The sequence below is a fragment of the Asterias amurensis genome, chromosome 20 (assembly GCF_032118995.1).
Source record: "Asterias amurensis chromosome 20, ASM3211899v1".
NCBI lineage: Eukaryota > Metazoa > Echinodermata > Asteroidea > Forcipulatida > Asteriidae > Asterias > Asterias amurensis.
Window position 1 is genome coordinate 9217249 of NC_092667.1, and position 22026 is coordinate 9239274.

Consider the following 22026-nt stretch of genomic DNA (forward strand, 5'->3'; position numbering starts at 1 on the left):
CTGTGCTAATAACAAAGTCGACACTGATACAGGTTTTAAAATAAACATTTTGAAAATAGCAAGGTCACACTATTATTGGTTGGCAATGACTGATATCACCAGAAAAGGCTACCGCAGGTCAAAACAAAATTGATAACAGAAACTGATAAGCAAACAGTTTAGTCCAACTTGGTGGATACTTCGTTCACTTTGTATTATTTTTTATAAAACCTGGTACCGTGTATTTTATACCAAATAAATTAAAAGTGTTCACAATTTTACCGTATAAGGCCGCTGAATTATGGCCTTGCTGGCCACTGTATTTTCTTCTCAAACAGACTCCCAATAGGGCCAAGGGCCTATTATATTGATCTGCTAAACTTGAGAGTAAAGAAGTTTGATTCTATTAATTAAGGCAGATGGACACTGTCTTTTGGTATTACTCAAAATAATTATTACCATAAAACCTTATCTGGTAACGAGTAATGGGGAGAGGTGGATAGTATAAAACATCGTGATAAACAGCTCCCTCTGATGTGACGTATTTTTCAAGAAAGAAGTAATTCCCCACGAAATTGATTTCGAGACCTCAGCATGAGAATCTGAAAGCACACGACCTTGTGTGACAAGAGTGTTTTTTCTTTCATTATTATCTAGCAACTTCGACGACCAATTCGAGCGCAAATGTTCACAGGTTTATTATTTTATGCACAATCCTAGAGCTATATATATAGCTCTATGGCATAATCCCATGTTGAGATACACCAAGTGATTAGACTGGTCTTTGAAAATTACCAATAGTGTCTAGTGTCTTCAAAGGTTTTGACGGTCTAAGGGTATACTCAGCCTATGAAACAAACTAGTCGAAACTTTTACTTTTTGAAGAGTCTTCGATTTGGGGTTCCAAAATAGTATAGAAAGGTCTTCAACAGCTGGAAAAGATGAGTCAGGTTTTTGTTTTTCCCATTTTCCATGAGTCCGATATAAAAATATAAAAAAAGTGCAAAAGTAAGTGGACAATGCACTGTATCTCCGACCCCAGCGGCCCCCGAGGCCTGCGCCCTTGGACCCCAGCCACCCGCAATAAAACTGTATTGCCCTCAGTACATCACCTGAGTTGATCACATTATAAAATCATGGTCTGATTTTATTGCTGAATTCGAAATAGGGACCATGGAGAGTTGGTAAGGATTTGATATGAGACTATAGTATAGCGTGATGGATCCGCGGAATATGGTCACTGATGCTCAGGGGGTGGGGGGGGGGGGGGTGGCAAAATAAACGGACATTGGTCGGTGAATTAGGTATAAGTCACGTCCTTCGTCTTGCAAGTAAAGTCAACTTGCTCAAAACTCATGTTATTTTTTAGAATCTGCGTCCTCAAACCTTCATGTGACAGTTTTACCTATTCACTCGTCTGTTTGTTTAAAATGATCTGTCCCATTGATCCCGTCAAGGGAACTCGGCAAACTCCCACAAAGGGCTAGGCCTATGCTGCGTGGCACAGCCAATCTCTCGAATACAAACATTGCTTTAAAAACAGTGGATACTATTGGTAATTGTCAAAGACCTGTCTTCTCATTTGGTGTATCTCAACATATACATAAAATAACAAACCTGTGAAAATTTGAGCTCAATCGGTCGTCGAAGTTGTGAGATAATAATGAAAGAAAAACCACCCTTGTCACACGAAGTTGTGTGCGTTCAGATGGTTGATTTCGAGACCTCAAGTTCTAAACTTGAGGTTTCGAAATCAAATTCGTGAAAAAATACTTCTTTCTCGAAAACTATGTCACTTCGGAGGGAGCCGTTTCTCACAATGATTTATACCATCAACCTTCTCCCCATTACTCCAAGTAAAGTTTTATGTTAATAATTATTTTGAGTAATTACCAATAGTGTCCACTGCCTTTAACGTCTATGATTATGAATTACACATATCAAGAAATTGTGATTCAGTAACTAGACGACAATATTTTTTCTAGTCATTGTGAAATCAGCGGTTAGCTGGGGGATTGTGATTGCAAGTCCTGCAGGAGCCTATTATAATAACTACTTGACCATGGTTAACCCTCCTACTACAACCCAAGCGCTAGATGGCGCTGTTCAATGTTGTTTTGCATTCACCCACACAATGTGATCCAGCGGCGGGTATAAAGCGATCCAGCCATTGATGATGTAAAGGATGGACGTTGTTGTTTAGTTCATGTTTAGATCCAGATGCAGTCCAAAGCTTGAGGTAAGTACTCTGTGGAGGCAAGTCCTCACTTCACCAGTAGATGCAGATATTAATATCTGCATCTACTGGAGGTGAGGACTTTACAAAAACCGATTGTTGTGGCCCAAATTCTTCTGGATTCTCATTTTTTGTAGCTTGTTGTAAACTAACCATCGGTCACTACAGTGTTGTTACTTCAGCTTCAAACTAGGCTCACGGGGGATTCTTGATTTCTAGGGCCTACACCTCGGCCATTATATTGAAGGCTTTGGGATTTTTATGGTAAATAATTTGGCTGGGTGCTTGTTTTAAAATGTCAATAAGCACTTGACATAATGAATGGGTGCCACATTCCCGTGACAATTTTATGACCAGTTAGCTTTAAAGGAACACGTTGCCTTGGATCGGTCGAGTTAGTCTTTTAAAAGCGTTTGTAACCGTTTGTTATAAAATGCATATTGGTAGAAAGATGTTGTAAAAGTAGAATACACTGATGATCCACACAAACATGCCTCGAAATTACACGGTTTTCTTTTTACCTCGTCGACTAACCCGGTCGGCCATTTATGGGAGTTAAATTTTTGACTCCCATAAATGGCCGACCGTGTTAGTTCGCAAAGTAAAAGGAAAACCACGCAATTTCAAGACAAATGTGTGTGGATCATTGTATTCTTCTTTTAAAACATCTTTCCAACCATATGAATTTTATAACAAACGGTTACAAACGCTTTTTATAGACCAACTCGACCGATCCAATGCAACGTGTTCCTTTGAGTTGAAAGCTTGTCTTTTTATTTTTACACATATTATACCAATCTGCAATGAAAACAATCAGTTCTTTATCTTTGTTTTCTTTATCATTCATACCATAATATGCCTCATTAATTGTCTGCTTCGGGCGTGTTTGAAGTTGACAGACTTGCAGGTGCAGACCTGTAAAACTACTAACAAAAGATAAAAGAGTAATTGTTTGATTTCAAAGGTATTTTGATCCAAATAGATAACAGTCAGATGTTGGGGGGGCCAAAGGTCGTATACAAATATGCCTTTCTATAAGTGGACTTTAAAGCCATTATACACTTTCGGTACAGAAACAAAAAAAAAGTTCACAGATTTACAAATAGTTTACAGGGTTTACATAAGGTAATGGTAAAAGACTTCTCTTGAAATGTTGTTCCATGAAATGCTTTACTTTTTGAGAAAACGTTAAAACAATATCAATTCTTGGTAGCGAGAATAACGGATTTATTTGAAACACATGTCATGACACGGCGAAACACACGGAAACAAGAGTGGGTTTTCCCGTTATTTTCTCCCGACTCCGATGACCGATTGACTCTAACTTTTCACAGGTTTGCTATTTATGTATAAGTTGTGATACACGAAGTGTGGGACTTGGATAATACTGTTTACCGAAAGTGTATAATGGCTTTAAAATAAGTTGAATCCAAAATAAGTTTAACATTTTTACTCTGGTTGTTGTAGCTGTTTTTTTAATTCTTCCCTACAGGCTCTCATGATTGGACAACATGATGGTGTCAAACCTGTATACACTCTTGGTCATTCTCTGTGTATGCCATTTGGTTTTCTCCGATGCTGGATGCCCATGTAATGACAAATACGCAGACATTTCCAAACGACCAGACGTATTCGAGTCCTCTAGGTAAGTTACAATTACCGCTGCCAGATTGTACTTAAAAGACACTGGACACTATTGGTAATAACTTACAATAATTGTCAGCATAAAAACTTACTTGGTAGCAAGCAATGGAGAGCTGTTGATAGTACTAAACATTGTGAGAAACTGCTCCCTCTGAAGTAATGTAGTTTTTGAGAAAGAAGTAATTTTCCACTAATTAATTGAATTTGATTTTGAGACCTCGGAATTAGATTTTTAGGTCCCAAAATCAAAGCGTCTGAATGAAAGCACACAGCTTCATGTGACAAGCGTGTTTTGTCTTCCATTATTTTGACGACCACTTGAGTTCAAATTTTCACAGGTTTGTTATTTTACGACATGTTGAGATACAGCAACTGAGAAGACTGGTCTTTGACAATTACGTACCAATAGTGTCCAGTGTCTTTAAATAAGAAAGTACACACATTGTTGATGTTTGTGCTTCAAGTCCTTTTTAACTTTGCTGACTGTTTTTTTATTCTTCAGCCTGCCATCGCAGCAATGTTGTTTACCAACAGTTGGCAATGGTTACCTAGCAACAGTTGTCTATAGCGACACCATCTATGTGAATGGCATTTACAACGGTCGTGGCGGTAACAGTCATCGAGCAAGGATTCCATCCACAGCAGCTATCACAGTCAGCTCAAAAACTGCTATCAAGAAGCAATCTTACTCTTTGAGTGTTACAAATGGTACGTAAAGCTTTAAAGGGTCTGCGCTCTACAGCCAATTTCACGAAACGCTAGGATTAATCCTAACTTAGGATGGGTTCAAATCAATACGTCCTAACTGTAGGATAATGCCTCCGCACTATTGTTTTAGCGCCCTCAAGTATTCATATTAAAGCACATGTAAACATGCTCATCAAGGCAGACATCTTGTCTCGAATACTCTCCAGTTATTCCCGAATATTACACATAACGTCTTTAGATACGGAAATAAACTCAACCCAATTTCTAAGATAAATCTGAAGTTAGGAAGAGTTTGGTGAAATAGACAGCAGGGTACTTTTTGTAGAACACAAAACACAAGTCCACATGTTTACATAAAGCTTACATGGTTTGAAGTAAAAGATGGTAGAAAAGCTTCCTTAAAAATATTACTTACTGAGGTGCTGTGGTTTTTGAGAAATGAGTAAATCAAGTCACAAAAATAATTTTTAATTTCAGTGAGATGAAAATTGTTTTAGCATATTGTTCGTGACATTGTTTCTAATTTTTATAGGACTACATCTCTCAGTATTTTAAGGGAAGCTTTCTACTTCATTATCATCAAACTATGTAAGTTTAATGACACTCTGTGGACATTGTGTTTTATATTATAAAAAAATCCCTGAAAATATTAAGAGAACGTATTAATTGACCAGATAGGAGCACCAGACCTGGCTCTTACTGTCTTATGTGTTTCTCTTCAGCAGAGTGTAAGTTCGAGTGCTAGTCGTGCCACATGTGTCCTTATTGCAAGACCAATTGTCGGTCAGGTGTTGGTTCCATGTGTTGTGTGATAATAATAATAATAATATTAATAATAATAATAATAATAATAACCGTATTTATAACGCGCCTTTTGCCAAAGGATACAAAGTGCCAGGTATTATTACTGCAAGGAGTGGGGCGAATTTTGAGATATAAGACCCAATCCTTAAGCACCATGTAATGGTTTGCAAGGTGCTGTGGCGCAATATGCTGCCAATCCGGCCAGGAACACCGGGGTGAACCCCTTCTCTTTTTGATAAGTGTACTGGGTTCTTTTACATGCGTTTACACAACACATGGGACCAACGGCTTTACTTCCCATCCGAAGGACGAAGCAATGGTTATGTGTCTTGCTTAAGGACACAAGTGTCTCGGCTGGGGATTCGAACCCACACTCTGCTGATCAGAAACACCAGAGTTTGAATTCGGTGCTCTTAACCGCTCGGCCACGACACTCCCATGTAAAAGAACCCAGTACACTTATCGAAAAGAGAAGGGATTCGTCACAGGAGATCCTGGTTTGAATGGCTGCATATTGCACCACAGCACCTTGTAAGCGCCAAATTTCTGCACTAGCTGTGTTAGTGTTAGATTGCCTAGTAATACGGAGTACCGAGTGCACAAGCCAAAATTCACTGCTAACCCATAATTTACACTTGACGTAAGCAAAGAATTCCCTGCTTCCGCAATTGAGCCAATTAGTTGCTTAGGAAAAGCAGAGCCATGAAATTGGCCCAGATTTTTAAACAGTTCCTAATTAAAGTAGAATTGTGAATGGAAATTATTTAAAAAAACAGAGACCAGCTGGCCTACAAGCCGAACAAAAAACTAAACCAGTTTAAAAAAAAAAAAGTAAAACAAATTATCCTTATTTGTCCCGTTTTGTTTTTTATTTGGCTCACAGGAACATTCTATCACCGGATTGATACTGGAGTAGCATTGGTTGAGCAGCGTCTTTATGCTCATCAGACATTTCCATACATACTTATCAATGAAATAGCCATTCAGAGAACTGGGCAGGTATCAGGACCCATTACTTTCATGTTAACTAACAACACTAGAAATGGAAGCGGAGATGTGGAGTTTGGAGAGGTGGTTAGTTATGACAACACAAGGTAAGTTCATCTCAAGTATCTATAGACCATGTGAACTTTGTTTACAATAAGTGTGACCTTGTACAATCTTAGAGTATTCTGGCAGGCAAGATACAACACTGGTCCCACGGGAAAGTTGACATTTTGTGTCAGAATTTCCACATAAAACCAAGAGTTATGAAAGTAAAAGCTGGACAAGTTTTGAGATGTGCCCCTTTTATCATAAAACGTTGATAAGAATTAGACAGTGCAATCTCCATAAAATATAAGATTTTATGTTATCTTCCTTTGAGCTGTGTACAAATCCTGCCTGCAGCAAGTCCAGGCTCTGTGGCTATTTTTTAGACATGTCATGTCACAGGTCACATCGTCTCTACTAGTCAAGTATTTCATGGCTTTATAGTATAAAAGGTTTGCAATAACACCATAATAATAACCTCTAAATGAGTTTGGGTGGTTCTGAAAAGAACGTTGGTTTCAACTTGATGTGTCGATCAGTCTCTGATTGTCTTCTTGGGATATTTCATTGCTGGGGTAATTGCTGTTAAAGGCAGTGGACAATGTTGGTAATTACTCAAAATAATTATTAGCATAAAACTTGGTAACAAGTAATGGGGAGATGTTGATAGTATGAGACATTGTGAGAAACGGCTCCCTCTGAAGTGACGTAGTTTTCAAGAAAGAAGTAATTTTTCACGAATCTGATTTCAAGACCTTTGAATAAGATTTTGAGGTCTCAAAGTCAAGCATCTGACAGGTCTGAAAGCACACAACTTCGTGTGACAAGGGTGTTTTTTCTTTCATTATTATCTTGCAACTTCTATGACCAATATTCAGCTCAAATTTTCACAGGTTTGTTATTTTATGCACAAGTTGAGATACACCAAATGAGAAGACTGGTCTTTGACAATTACCAATAGTGTCCAGTGTCTTTAAGATGCTTAGGCTTTATCCAGATTGGAGGCTACGGCTGGGGCTCTGACTGTTGCTAAGGGTGTCTCATACTACAACACATGATGCAACGATCCAGCTGTAAGATAGCTGCAGCCGCTAATATTTGGTTAAATGATCGACCATGCAGCAAAGACCCATAAAGCCTGGTTCAAACTTCCTGCGAATGCGAATGCGAAGCGAATTTTGGTGACCCAACAACTGGTACGCACTCAATTTCCCTTTGTGACGCAATGAAATTCGCATCGCAATAAGCATTTGCGGGAAGTATAAATCAGGCTTTAGGCTCTGCTTTGTAAAACCATAGGTACAGTGGTTCCTGATTAATGCCGTCTTTACGGTCAACTTTGGTTTATGTTTGGAACGCTAATCACTAACAGAAGGAGTTCACGCCGTGTTTCTGGTATAGTGGCAGCTGAGTGCGCTGCAGCGCTTGTAAACCCTTATAATATTAATATTGTAATCTTATATAGCGCACGTTTCTACCAACAAGGCACTCAAGGTGCTGGTTAGTATATATAAAGGTACTGATACTACATAAATCAGTCTCATAACTCATAAGTCTTAAAAAAGTGTTTCTTGAGCAGCTTATTGGTACATCTACATGTCATACACTATATAAAACTCAATAATTAAGTTTAATATTATGCTTTTATACTGTAAACGTTTTTACCGTACTTTGATGAATTCCCCAATTGTTTTGGTCTTGACAGAATGATGATTGGCGAAACTGTCGAATCAGAAACAAGTGAAAGTTCTACTGTATCAATCGCTGTCAACTGGACAGCCATTCCAAACCATTTGTCTTTACCAGCTGATGACAAATACAAACTTTGGACTTTCATCACAGCAATTGGACTCAATCAAAAATCAGCCTCAAAACTGTATGCCCACGGTGTACAGCTGGCTACAACAGGAGTGTTGCATACTGACCATGTAAAGGCATGGGAAGAGAAATGGAACCATGGACGCATTGAAGTTGATGATTTGAATCTAGCCAAAGAAATCTATGGGAGTATGTACTACATCCTCAGTTCACTCCCTTCCCTCAACTACTACGATCAGGAGTTCCCCTTTCATTTCTACGGATTAAGCCCAGGGGGATTAGCCCATGGCGGCTCGGGTTTAGATTATTTTGGACACGTCTTCTGGGACCAAGAGACTTGGATGTATCCTCCTATATTGATGTTTCATCCATTGCTTGCAAGGGTAATGCTTGAGTCTCGATCATATCAGCTGGATGCTGCCAAGAGTCTAGCCAAGTCCAGAGGATGGAAAGGAGCTCAGTTTCCATGGGAGATGGCATTTTCAGGTACACTTTTATTTAGATCCAATTTATGATTAACAGTTTGAAATACAATGTACTACTGATGTAGCAGTTATCTCAACAGTTTGTAACCAAGTCATCTTTGCTCAATTCAAGTCACAAGTCGTATAGGCCTAATGTCCCAAAATATTAGTCCACTCTTAGTTGTGACAAACTTAAGTAAAATTGATCTTTTCGTCGACTACGTACCTGTGTTGAATACAAGATCTGCTGAACATTTATCTGTTGCTCATTAAGAGTCTTTGTAACACAAAGTGTAGACATGATTAATTCTAACATTTATTTGTTAGAAAGTGAATTGAAAGAATGACTCTGTATGTAACTTTTTATTACTTTTAAACCACAGGTTCGGAAGTTTGCCCAGCAGATATCTACAGTTTACAAGAGAATCACATCAATGGTGATATAGCATATGCCGCCGAGCAGTATCTTAGTGTCACGGCTGACGTGGACTTTTTGAGAAACAGTCGTGGTTATGAGATGATAGCAGATTTGGCCAAATATTGGGAAAGTCGTGTGGTGTTCAACAGTGCCACAGGACTGTATGACATCCATGGTAAGTCCGATCTCCAGTGTTGTTTCGTGCACTCCACTAAATTGGAGAAAACAGTGCACTATGCCAGCATCTCAAACTAGCAGTTCATCCTCTGAAGAAAAAACAACTCGATACCGGTTCTCTCGAATGTTAAAATTAAAAATGCCGAGGCATCAATAATATTTTGTAGGCCCTCAAAACATTCTTTCTTAGACAGATTATGGAGCCCAAAAAATAAACTGTTTTTGTGTCAATTGCAGGTGTAATGCCACCAGATGAGTACCATTCCAATGTCACTAATTCAGTGTACACCAACACTGTAGCTCAACTCAGTCTTCGATTACCGGAGTATGCAGGAAAGTTGATCAATGTTAGCGTTCCATCAACATGGTCCAAGATTGCAGATAAACTCGTTATTCTTTACAGTGATGCTCACAAATACCATCCAGAATTTGAGGGCTATACGATTGGTAAGTGAATGGATATGTTTGCATTGTTACGGAAGAGCTCCATTAAAGAAAGGGGCCAAAATAATACATCCTTTTTGTCTTTACCAACTCACACCTGTTATCTCCAAGTAATTTCTTTTCCAAACAGTGGACCCTAATCTTAAATTTGGATCAAGGACATATTTGTAGTGCTGCTGACTATCCTGGGCAGAATAACTGCTCATCCATATAATGTAGAAGCTTGAACTAATACTATAATAATGATATAGTGGGTTCTTATTTTTTATTATTGCACGCATATCCGTCACTAATTGACGCTCAAGGCGTTCAGTATTTTCCTGCAAGTGGAGTTGTAGAGGATGTTTAAAGACTATAGCACCTTATATAAGGGTTTACAAGGTGCTATGGTGCATACAGCAGCCACAGCCATGGCAAACCCTTTCTGTTTTCGAGAAGTGCACTGGGTTCTATACATACATTACACAACACATGGGACCAACGGCTTTACGTCCCATCCGAAGGACGTAGCAATGGTTAAGTGTCTTGCTTAAGAACACATGTGTCACGGCTGGGGATGCGAACCCACACCAATGTAATGGTTTACAAGGGGCTATGGCGCAATATGCTGCCAGTCAACCGAGGACCACCGGGTGAACGCTTGATCCTTACTATGAGTGTTCTGCCATTGATTTCACCAAACTCTTCCCAACTAATGATCAATCTTAGGACCTAGGATGAGTCCGAGCCTTGCTCTGTTTCTGTAACATGTAAACATTGAGAATAAAGAATGCAAAAAAAACACTGTCGCACAAATTGTGCTTGCAGCTTGTTAATATTTGAGTGAGAAAAACTATGTTACTTCAGAGTGAGCCAATACTCACAATAGTGGATACTTTCAATTGCTCAAAACCAAGTAAGTTTTTAGGGCAACAATTATTTTGAGTAATTACCAATACTAGTTCAGTGCTCTGAGATTCGTGCTCATCCATAGAACGCAGTTTTAATGTTATTTTTGTTATTACTATAACTGTCTTTGTTTCTCTTGAAAGGCACGTCAATAAAGCAAGCTGATGCCATCCTCCTTGGGTTCCCTCTGAATCAGAAGATGGAGAGAGATGTCCGCTACTCAGACCTCCAGATTTATAAACCAGTAACAGACTCGGATGGTCCTGCCATGTCCTGGGCAATGTTTTCCGTTGGCTACGGTGATGTGGGGTCATTTCAAGAAAGAGACGAGATGTTTCAACGCAGTCAAAAGAATACCCAGCAACCATTTCATGTAAGTTCATGTATGTTGTACAGTGGATTCTTACGGAAATTGCGTTTGATGCCTCAAACGCACAGGAGTGAATGTACTTTGGCGACCTTGATCCAGAAACTTGTTTGTAAACTCTGGTCATTTGTTAAGCATTTTTTCATGTTTTTTTGAACCATAGTGCTGTAGCTGTTCCAACCAAACCATAACTGACTAAATGGCTTGGTTAGACCATAATATAGTGGTTAGACTTTGTTTCAAGAAGATGGACTCTAAAAACTTGAAGAAAAAAAGCAAATGGAAAATCTTTTATGAATTGAAAACCTCGAAGCATCAAATCTCGCCTATCTTTGCCACCAAATCTCGGAAACTAAGTCCTTTTCAGTGAGTGAGCATACCTTGACCCTGTTGGGTCATGAAACTTAATGGATGAGATATCTGTTTGGGCAGTCAGCAGCACTACAGGGCCCAATTTTGGGTGGCACGGTTGGCTTGTGCGTAAAGCGCTCGCCTCTCACCAAGGTGACCCCGGTTTGATTCCCGGCTGGGCCATATTTGAGTTGAGTTGTGTGTTGGTTCTCTGCTGTGCCACGAGGGTTTTCCAGAACATACGGTTTTCCTCCCTCAGGAAAAATCAAACACTTTCGATCTTGGCTGTGCTCTGTGGTCATAATGGGTTGATGTGGCTGGCAGCCAAAGGCGCCCTTGCATGCCTGCTTCTTGAAAGCGTTGTAGCCGCGTCCTTCGCAATTCAGCTCTTAGCTGTGAGAAAGGATGATTAGACCCCCAAATTATTATTATTATTATTATTATTATGATAATTTTCATTGAGCTGCTTAAGCACAAAATTTGTTTCAGCTAAAAAATCCTTGCTGAGTAAAATCAGATTATCGGCCAAGACTCCACTCAATTGTTATGCTGTTGTAAAAAACGGCTAAATACCAGTCACAAGCAATTATGGCATGACATTTTGGCCAGTAACATGTGAAAATAAGCAAGCTATTTTTGTGCTTAAGCAAATTTTGTTTGTGCAGCTCTATGAAATTGGTCCCTGGTCTGCTCTTGATCCGATTAAAGGATTAGGATCCAATGTTTGGAAAAAGAATTAAATTCAGATAACAGGTATGAGTTGTTGAAGACAAAATGATGTATTAATATGACCTCTTTCTTTAACGGACGGACAGGTTTGGACTGAGTTCCCATCAGGTGGAGGGGCTATTAACTTCATCACCGGTATGGGTGGCTTCCTCCAGTCAGTCCTGTTTGGGTACGCTGGCTTCAGGATTCATCAAGAATACTTACTGTTTGACTTCAATCTCCCAAATGGCACAAATACATTTAACGTGAGTGTTTCCGTTAATTTTTATTGTGGCCAAGCAGGGGTTTCCCTTAACTTTTTTTTTCAATTGCCCGCTGAGCGAGTCAACCACAATTCGAAACCTTACATGTACTGTAAGGATACTCGGGCGGCACCATGTGGTTTGTGCATCGTGTTTTCAATTGATTGTACGTGTTTTCTGAAACGAACGACAGCAATTCCGGTCCCAATCACGGCAAAATTAAATCTAGCAAGTATCTAGAATTGTCAAACTTACTAGTTTAAAAGCTTTAGTAAAAGTTTTCTGCGGGATTTTGTCACTGAACCCTCATTTATATGTGAAAAGTAATAATTATTTGACTCGCCCGGCGGGCTAGTGAGAAAGGGTTTTCACTCGCCCGCCGCTATTTTCACTCGCATTTGGCGACCGGGCGACCGCTAATTTTGAACTCTGCCAAGTGGTCTAATACACCAGACTCAAGTTGTGGAAGCCGAGTCATTGGAGTGTGGGTTTGAGTCCTGGTCATAGTAAAAATTGTGTTTTCTAGCAAAACATTTGAAGACAAGCTGAGTATACTCTTTGTAACGTTGAGACCAACACTCACTCGAAAGAGATTTACACATGGTTGTACCGGCAAGTTTCCTATTTCAGTTATAGTTTCTTCTTATTTGACTTATACGCTGCTCATTCCCAAGGAGTAACTGTGTACCTGAAAGGGTAGAACTTGTTCATGCAAATGGTTTAAAGCCATTGGACCCTTTTGGTACAGAAGAAAAAAAAAAAAAAAAAATCACAGATTTACAAATAACTTACAGGGTTTACAGAAGGTAGTGGTGAAATACTTCTTTTGAAATATTATTCCATGAAATGCTTTACTTTTTGAAAAAACAGTAAAACAATATCAATTCTCGTTAACGAGAATTACGGATTTATTTTAAACACTTGTCATGACACGGCGAAACGCCCAGATACAAGGGTGGGTTTTCCCGTTATTTTCTCCCGACTCTGATGACCGATGAAGCCCAAATTTTCACAGGTTTGTTATTTGATATAGAAGTTGTGATACACGAAGTGTGGGCCTTGGACAATACTGTTTACCCAAAGGGTCCAATGGCTTTAAAGGGAAGGTATACGTTTGGTAATCAGTATCAACGGCAATAAAAAAGTACAGCAGCTTTTTGTAGTAAAGGAAATTGAGAATCATTTCACTTTGAAGTAATGAGGTTTGGGAAAAGATATAAGTTTTTATCCCCAAAAACTTGAATCTGAGAAGTGTTACTGACTGGGAGGTCTTTTAGCTTGTGTCTTCCAATTAAGAAATATTCTTCTTGGCTGGAAAAAAGTGCTTCAGGTTTTCGTCAGTATCTCAACATTACAACTACCTTTTGAAGTAAAATTATCACAGGTTAGTTTTATTGTATATATCGTGGAGTGTCACGGCCGAGTGGGTTCGAACCCCGGTCATGACACTTGTGTCCTTGAGCAAGATACTTTACTATAATTTCTTCTCTTCACCCAGGGGTATAAATGGGTACCTGCGAGGGTAGAGGTTGATATTGTGAATGAAAAAGCCTTTGGAGCGCCACGGCAGCTTGGGGCTGTATACTCCCTATAGGGAACTGAGAAAGATTTAAGGGATGTTTATTGGCCCAATGACCAGGGGACTAATGTAAAGCGCATTGATACAGTTTATTGTGAAATGCGCTGTATAAGAACTTGTTATTATTATTTTTATCTATGTTTTTATAGATTAAAACAATTCAACGGTTCCAAAAACTAAAGGCATTTTATTGGAGTTAAAAGACGTCCATCCTTTTATTTTGCACCACAATAGAGATGAGGCAACACAGCTGCTCAAACATTGTCATAGCAACTAAAATGTTTGGACCAAGCTAATAGACCAATCCATTAGGCTCGGCCCACGGCGCATATGTGAGCAAGAACATGTGAGCTCTCCATTGCCATTCTGCACTGTCGAGCGCACCAAACATACACGCACGCATGTCAGACCTTATTTTGTCTGACTTTTGGTTGCACAATGGGTTGTGATTGGTCAAAACGGAATGGGGCAGATCGTTTTGGATTGGTCTTTCTCATGAATGCCCTCTGATCTTTGTGGTGTAAAAATCTTCCTTATTGTTTGTCCTTTTAAAGATCACTGGATTAAACTACTTGGGTTCGGAGATTGATTTTGTCGCTGATGTTAAAACTGTGTCAGTAACGTTAACGAATCAACAAGATCTTGAAGATGGAGCTATCAAGCTACGTTTGGTAGCACAATCTGGTGCTACTTATTCTCTTGTAAAAGGTAAGTACAAACTGAACTAGTATTTGGTCAATGGACATTTTACAGGCACATTTCATGAATCACCAAATACATGTAAAAGCAGACTGGCGTTTGCCAATATCAAACTCGGGTAGGTACTCATCGGTTTGGGAAAGAGCAGCTAACCACCCAAGCAGACCTTATTTGCATAGGTCATTTAAACTGACCTTACTGTTCACACATGACGATAACCACTAGCCTATTCATCCAAATCAGACCTTATTTGCATAGGTAAAGAGAAGTAAATTAACATACCATTTGCATACTTTTACATACTTAAAAGGATAATATAATGACCAACTGGTAACACATAATAATCTGCAGCTTATGTCAGATGCTATGAAAGAAAAATCAAAATTAACAATGGTACAGTCCAGCACATTCTGAACAAACGGCTCATTACCATTCTTTGTTTAGACTGTTGTAGTCAATGAGGTTTGAGTTGCCAGACAAAAAGGATGTTTTGTTGTTTTGTTTTAGCCCCTGTCCTAAACAGAGCTTTTCCATAATGATCTATGATTATGACCTCCCATTTTGACACTTATCTGTTGAAATACTGATAAAACAAGCAGTTTGTTTGCAATTTAATTTTTGAAGAATATAACTTTACTGATTCCTTTCTACTATTTCTATTTTTTTTTCTTCAGATAAAACTGTGATTTTGCCAAGATCTGGTTGGGTAAAAATTGAAAATGTTCTGAAATATCAAAGGCCGTAGGTCTGGGTTCCTAGAGGTACGTCCATTGAATTTAATCTTTGTAGTCCTCTTGTTTTTTAATCGTTAAAGGCAGTGGACACTATTGGTCATTACTCAAAATATGTATTGGCATAAAACATTTCTTGATTACGAGTAATGGGGAGAGGTTAATAGTATGAAACATTGTGAGAAACAGCTCCCTCTGAATTGACGTAGCTTTTGAGAAAGAAGTAATTTTGTGCTAATAATTATTTTAAGTATCTACCAATAGTGTCCACTGCCTCTAATACTCATCGTGCACTTTTTGGAAAACTTAATTCGTGAGCGAAATAAAAGATGAAGAAAAAAACTTTGAAATAGAACATATCGATTGGATAAATGTGTGTGCATCATCAATATAGAACTCCTACATATAGGATTCCTGTATTAAGTTTTGTAGATTGCATGGAGAAAAAAAGGATGGCACGTGAAACGTGTTCCACCTATTTTTTGAGTTGGATCTGTGCGTAAAAAAAATACAAAGTATTTGAAGTTTGAAGTAAACTATTGATGTTTTAGTTAAAGGGTCTATTTAACTTTTGTAGGACAAAAACCACAATGTCCACAGATTTACACTAAACTTACACAGTTTGAAGATAATGCTAGTAGAAAGCTTCCCTGAAAATATTGCGTGCTGAGATGCTGTAGTTTTTGGGAAATGGGTAAAACAATGTCATGAAAATAATTTTCGTCTCATGAGACGAAAATTATTTTAATAATTTACAATTTTCATGACATTTTTTTACTCATTTCTCAAAAACTACAGCATCTCAGTAAGTAATATTTGAAGGGAAGCTTTCCACTATCATTATCTTCAAACCCTGTAAGTTTAATGTAAATCTATCCTGTCTATGGACATTTTGAAAAAGTACCTAAATCCTTTAACCAAAGAAACAAATATACCCTAATTGAACTGTTGAAGAAAGTTCTTAAAATATATTTATTTGTCAATTAACTAGTGATTTAATTTTATGTATTTTAAGGCTTTTTTGTATTTTTTGTTGTAAACAGAACTTGTTTTGTTATACCCATATCCAGTGGGGTACAAAGTAAAACGGAACAATTTTTGCAATTTATTGACCATGAACGTCCTCCAATTTACTGTACTTTAAAGGGATATTGTTGCTGAAAGCAAAGTTTGTATATTTGTATTATTATGATCAGCTTCATTGAGCGTGCCTTATGTCCGTCTGTCACATCTGTAATAACTTTTATGAGCCTTTGTTCTAAGCTCCATGGTTGGCATGTGTGCAAAGCCCTCGCCTCTCACCAAGGTGACCCTGGTTCGATACCTGGCCAGGGCCATGTGTGTTGAGTTGTGCGTTGGTTCTCTGCTGTGCCACGAGGGTTTTCCAGACTGTCCCGTTTTCCTGCCAAAGGTGTCCTTGCATGCCAGCTTCTCGAACACGTTGTAGCCGCAACCTTCGCAATTCAGCTTATAGGTACGAGTAAGGATGATTAGCCTCCCAAATTATTAAAAAGGCATTCACAGCGCATGTTAATGTTTCTGTAATACAATGTACGACCACTTATATTGGCCTTGTTTTGGTGACTGGCCTCACCTTTGACTCATCCATATAAAGTGGCACGTCATCCAACCCCGTTCATTGCCAGGCAGTAAAAAAACTGGGTAATCCTACAGATTCACTGTGATTCCCTAGTTAAAAGTATGGCTTTTATTTGCAATATTGTTAAAAATGAATATTAATTGCTGTATTTTTATTTGTTGGTTTGCTCAAAGCATATATTTTTCTTAGGCTAACACCATGTAATGACTTTTTCTTGTAAAGAGCCTGACGTTTCCATCAGATGCTCTTATTGTCTTCAGCAATGTGTTGTGCGGTAAGCACCAATTTAGTAATAAAGTGCGGCTGCCTCATAATTAATTTCCTTGTATGAAGTGATGTCTGTATAAGAGTAGTATTAATGCTGCACGGCCCGATTGTCGCAGAACATGCTTTTTTTTATGAGTTTTTAGATATTTTGATGCTGGTTTTAACCAGCATGTCACGAACATATCACACAATTTAAAAATATAAAACAAAATATCAAATTCTGAACGCATGAAACGTTTTATTACAAAACTTATCAGTATTTTCTGTGCATTTCCCAACAATTGTGTACATCCAACTGATTATAAATATCAGTTTGAATTGAATTGTTTGAAATTCCCAGACATTGTCTTTAAACATTTGGGTTCATTAGTTACCCGGAAGTTGATGTTATTATTACCTTAATATTATCTTAACTTTTTAGGGGCGCAGAAAACAACACGTCTTTATCGCAAGGGAGCAAGAGGCCGAATTACTACCATACAGTCCAATTTATTTAAATAATGTGTTCTTGTCCCAACAATTTTTACATTTATGTAGTGACGGATTGCCCGACTACATATTATCTTGTGAAAAACCCCTGTACATTTTATGTGAAATGGTCCATTCTAGGACATCAATGAATTGGCTCCCGGGTCATTGCACTCTGGAGACTTAATTAGTAATTAATACAAACTACAGAAAGGGAGGTTTAGCTGCACGTTCCACGTGAACGCGAACGTCAAAAATTATGTCGCTGTTAAAACTCTCACGTTTTTAGCATGCGTGATTTGTCATTTTTCTCGTCGGGTACATACGTGCGCGCCGACGTCATACATGCAGCTAAACCTCGCTATCGAGGTTTAGCTGCACGTCACGCGAGCAAATACGTGAACATGAACGTCAAAAAAGTGTGTTGTTTCTAGTCGACGTCGCCACTTTGGGCTTATTGCATGCTCACGTAAGACGTCAGCGCGCACGTACCTGACGTGAAAAATGGTAATGCTAAAAACGTGAGATTTTAACGACACAAGTTCTGACATTCATGTTCACGTTCACGCTGAACGTGCAGCTAAACCTCCCTGGTAAGCCCAACGTGGCTACATGTACGTCACCCAGAAACATCTAAACTTTTTGACGATCACGTAAACCTCGCTGTTATTGCTCCTTCCCCTCATTAAACGGCTTTAAAATGGGCTACACTCTCCTCGTAGTAGTTTCTCAATCAGTCTCCGGGAGAAGTTATGACAGTTATTTAGTAGCAGGTCGTACCGACCGAAACGTGTCAGATAAGTGGATGCAACCTGCTTGATCTCCGTAGTGGTGCAGTTACTCTGACCGGGTAAGGTCCATTTGATGGGGCAGCCGTGAGGATCACGTCCCAGGGTGCCGTTCTCATATGATCGCATCAACCCTGCTCCCCACTCGAACACATCCCCTCTGAAATAAACCTTCACAAGACAGATATAACGAAACATTTTTATAATAATTATGAAATATATAAATACATTTGGTTGCATCTCTGGGTTGAAATTCACAAAGAACTAAGAATAGTCTTATCTCGAGTAAGCACGAGTTATTCGTCCGAACTTAGAACTAGCAATACGTTTTTAATATCGTAGGACTAGTCCTAAATCTTTGTGAAATATTGACCCCTGAAACCGATTTCAAGAAAAATGGTTTTGTAAATAAAGTCCGGTTCATTCTTCATGTGAATGCGAATGCAGTACGAATTTCGTCACATGACTGTTTCACAGCGATTATTTCACAGGGGTTGTCCAACCATTCGATTGATCCGAGGTATTAGTTACGAGTTTTGTGACTTCAAAATTTGTTTGAAGTATGGACAAATCCACTTTTGCAAACATTTTGTAGTTAAAACTGGGAGAATGTGTTATAATGTTTTATGTTACTCCAATGTACATAAATCACAATAACAACTTGGCATGGTGCATTAATAACAATAAAAGTGAAATAAACAATAAGATAAACAAAAATCGAATGTCCTAAGTGGCAACTGAACCCAAGACCCCGGAGTTCAAATTCCAATGAGGACCATTTGGTTTTTCTCTCATACCATCAATATTTTGTATTTATCATAAAATTGTATTTACCAAGGTATGAAATGGTTTGATGTTGTCAGGAACTAAGTCAAATGGATTGATGATTTGTTGATTGTTAGCTGGCACGTGCATGCCTGGCGTGGTCTTATTCGGCCAGCCGCACATGTAGTTCAAGAAAGGGAGTTCTCCAAACCAGACGTCAGCAATTGGATCTGAATAATAATCAGAAAAAAAGAAAAATTGTTTATAAAATTCATTAACTTTCAACTGCATGGACGCTTCCTGAATATTCAACCCTTTACCTTTTTGGGGAGAGCCATAACGAACCCCAATCCATTACAGTTGCAGTAAAAGTTATATCCCTTTTGGAACGGGTAGGATTCGAACCGGGTGTACCTGCTTGTCTGCATCACAATTGAACAATCTATAGTGCGCAAATGGAAAACCACATGGGCTACATTTTCTTTTTACAATTTACTGAGATTTGATGCAACGATATGCATTGGATTGGTCCTGTCTTTATTCGTCAGAAATAAAGACGAGCTTCAAAGTGAAGACGCAATATGTTTTTGTGTACTGTAACCCTTGGGGAAAAGGATCGGGAAACAAATTTAACTTGAACAAAAAAAGAAGAAGAAAAAAAAAGAAGAAAAAAAGAAGGAAAAAAACCCCGAAACATTTCCCTTGGTCCAAGCCGTATTAATACAAAGAGTTCCCTGAGCGTTTACACCCAATCTTAACATTATTGAGTACGAGAAGAAAGAAATCATGACATCTCTGTCTTTTTTCCACCAACCGAAACCCCTTTACGAACACTTGATTTCTAGAGTTTGTTGTAACTGCCTTTATAGCGTCATACCAAATTGACATGGACGGGTTTGAGTGGGTGGATTGGTCAGGGGAAACGGGAGATTTCGACAATTTGTGGTAGCTGCATGTAGAAGATTAGCAAAGTTTAGACGTTACTGATGAAGTTAAGTATTTAGTTCCGACTGGTTTAACATTTGGGTTAGTGCAGAAACAAACTGAGGTGGGGCATTAAACCATAGATAGAAAAGGACAAACTGATTAGTTGCTAATTGCATATTTACACATCCATTGTCTACAGAGGGAGAACAATAAGTATACAAAATGTAAGTTTTCCCTAAAGATAAAACTATTTTTTGTATTAAGTGAATTTCTATCAGACTCGTTGATATATTTGTTTTCATCTTACAAATGCTCTTTATAACATGGAGCTTACAAAAGCACACAAACTTTTGCCAAGCATCCCAAACGAAAGCAAAAGGCCCCAACAGAAATGTACGATTGCATGATCTAATTATTAAAACATCTAATCTGTAAAGGCACTGGATACTTGGTTATTGTCAAAGACCAGTTTTCTCACTTGCTGTATCTCAACATATGCATAAAATAAAAAAATAACATGACTTTTTTTTGTGCAAATTTGAGCACAACCGGTCATCAAAGTTTGGAGATATAGCTTGAATTCGAGACCTCAAATTCTAAATCTGAGGTCGCGAAATCAAATTCGATGAAAAACATTACTTCTTTCTAGAAAACTACCTCACTTCAGAGGGAGCCGTTTCTAACAATGTTTTATACTATCAACCTCTCCCCATTACTCGTTATCAAGTAAGGTTTTGTGCTAATAATTATTTTGAGTTTAGTGTCCACTGCCTTTAACAAGATATTTTGTATATGTGTGACATTTTTGTTTTCAATTAGGCCTGATTAATCTTACCGGTAAGCTGCTCCTGGCCTCTCGTCGGAGCTACTGGACCCACCGGTGTCGACCGTCTACAAGCAACAACACAGTGGGTGCATATCGTCAAAATCACGGCACCGAAACCAACCATGATAGGCCCCTTCATCGTAAACTTACAGTATAAGATCAGGTCTATGTCTCGGAAGAATATCAGTGCACATGTAAAACCGGCGATCGCACGTAAGATGTTTTGTTAATGCACCCAATAAATTTCAAGTTGAATGCAGGAAACTGTGATTGTGATTCATTTCTTATAAATATCTTACGCATCTCAAGCTCAGAGGGTGCAGTACTTGAGATGACGTCACAGGAAACTAGTTAATCACTTAATAATACGGCCGTGAGTAGAACCATCGACTGTTGCGCTGCTATTAAAGCGTGGGTGTAGGGCCTTGAAGGTTTGGGGATAGGGTTTGGGGGTAGATAAGTAAAAGCAAAACAACATAATGTTATGTTTGTTGCTCTTTTAAGAGAATCCAGCTAACGTATACCTCCCCTTTGAAGTAAAAAAAAAAAAAAAAAAAACAAACCCAGACATTGAAGTTGTCCGTACGTGGTACACAATATTTCCAGAAACATCCAGACCACCGCAAAATACCATAAAAGTCACCCAAACTGCAAGTTCTTGAACTTTGTAAGTACGTGCAAAGTGTTGGATCGTGATGTTGGCCATTGAGCAAGTCGTTGACACTACGTGTATCATCGGCATCTATGCACGTCCGTGTCCCATTGGGACATCTCGAATTCAACGGAAGCAACACATGGTGGGAGTTCACAAACCTAACTGTGGGACCCCACTTAAACCTCACATCAATTATTATTACAACAGTAATCTCTTAATGTAAACAGTGAAAAGGCACTCTTTGAAGAGTCATATGAGGGACAACTCTTTTTCGAGTGTTATAATTCCACATCTTTTGAAGTTTGCATCTTGTTGCGTGATTCATTCAGTGTCACTCTGCCCTGGAGTGAAACCCCTCTAAAAGAGTGAAATAACCAACACTCTTTTCAAAGAGCTAATTGTACACCTCGAAATGTAAAA

At 38.6% G+C, this 22026-nt stretch overlaps 2 protein-coding genes across 2 annotated transcripts; one reads left to right on the plus strand and one right to left on the minus strand.

Moving 5' to 3' along the window:
* The first annotated feature begins 2132 nt into the window (after positions 1 to 2132).
* On the plus strand, positions 2133 to 15940 carry LOC139952416 (protein-glucosylgalactosylhydroxylysine glucosidase-like). The gene is made up of 11 exons (XM_071951538.1): positions 2133 to 2218; positions 3708 to 3860; positions 4362 to 4567; positions 6255 to 6465; positions 8109 to 8707; positions 9069 to 9278; positions 9518 to 9727; positions 10756 to 10985; positions 12146 to 12304; positions 14435 to 14588; positions 15254 to 15940. The coding sequence occupies exons 2-11, from the start codon at positions 3727 to 3729 to the stop codon at positions 15322 to 15324; spliced, it is 2184 nt and encodes a 727-aa protein (XP_071807639.1). The 5' UTR covers positions 2133 to 2218; positions 3708 to 3726; the 3' UTR covers positions 15325 to 15940.
* A 1519-nt stretch (positions 15941 to 17459) lies between these two features.
* On the minus strand, positions 17460 to 21207 carry LOC139952417 (uncharacterized). The gene is made up of 3 exons (XM_071951540.1): positions 20961 to 21207; positions 19268 to 19428; positions 17460 to 18604 (listed from the first exon to the last, which is right to left on the minus strand). The coding sequence occupies exons 1-3, from the start codon at positions 21088 to 21090 to the stop codon at positions 18341 to 18343; spliced, it is 555 nt and encodes a 184-aa protein (XP_071807641.1). The 5' UTR covers positions 21091 to 21207; the 3' UTR covers positions 17460 to 18340.
* Between the last annotated feature and the right edge of the window lie 819 nt (positions 21208 to 22026).

Excerpts from the sequence above, each read along its gene's own strand:
- LOC139952417 (XM_071951540.1), bottom strand. The coding sequence starts at position 21,090 with ATGAAGGGGCCTATCATGGTTGGTTTCGGTGCCGTGATTTTGACGATA. Across the intron at positions 19,429-20,960 it reads AGGCCAGGAGCAGCTTACCG|ATCCAATTGCTGACGTCTGG; the intron begins GTAAGATTAATC and ends ATTATTATTCAG. Across the intron at positions 18,605-19,267 it reads TCAAACCATTTCATACCTTG|GTTTATTTCAGAGGGGATGT; the intron begins GTAAATACAATT and ends TGTCTTGTGAAG.
- LOC139952416 (XM_071951538.1), top strand. The coding sequence starts at position 3,727 with ATGATGGTGTCAAACCTGTATACACTCTTGGTCATTCTCTGTGTATGC. Across the intron at positions 9,728-10,755 it reads ATTTGAGGGCTATACGATTG|GCACGTCAATAAAGCAAGCT; the intron begins GTAAGTGAATGG and ends TTCTCTTGAAAG. Across the intron at positions 12,305-14,434 it reads ATGGCACAAATACATTTAAC|ATCACTGGATTAAACTACTT; the intron begins GTGAGTGTTTCC and ends GTCCTTTTAAAG.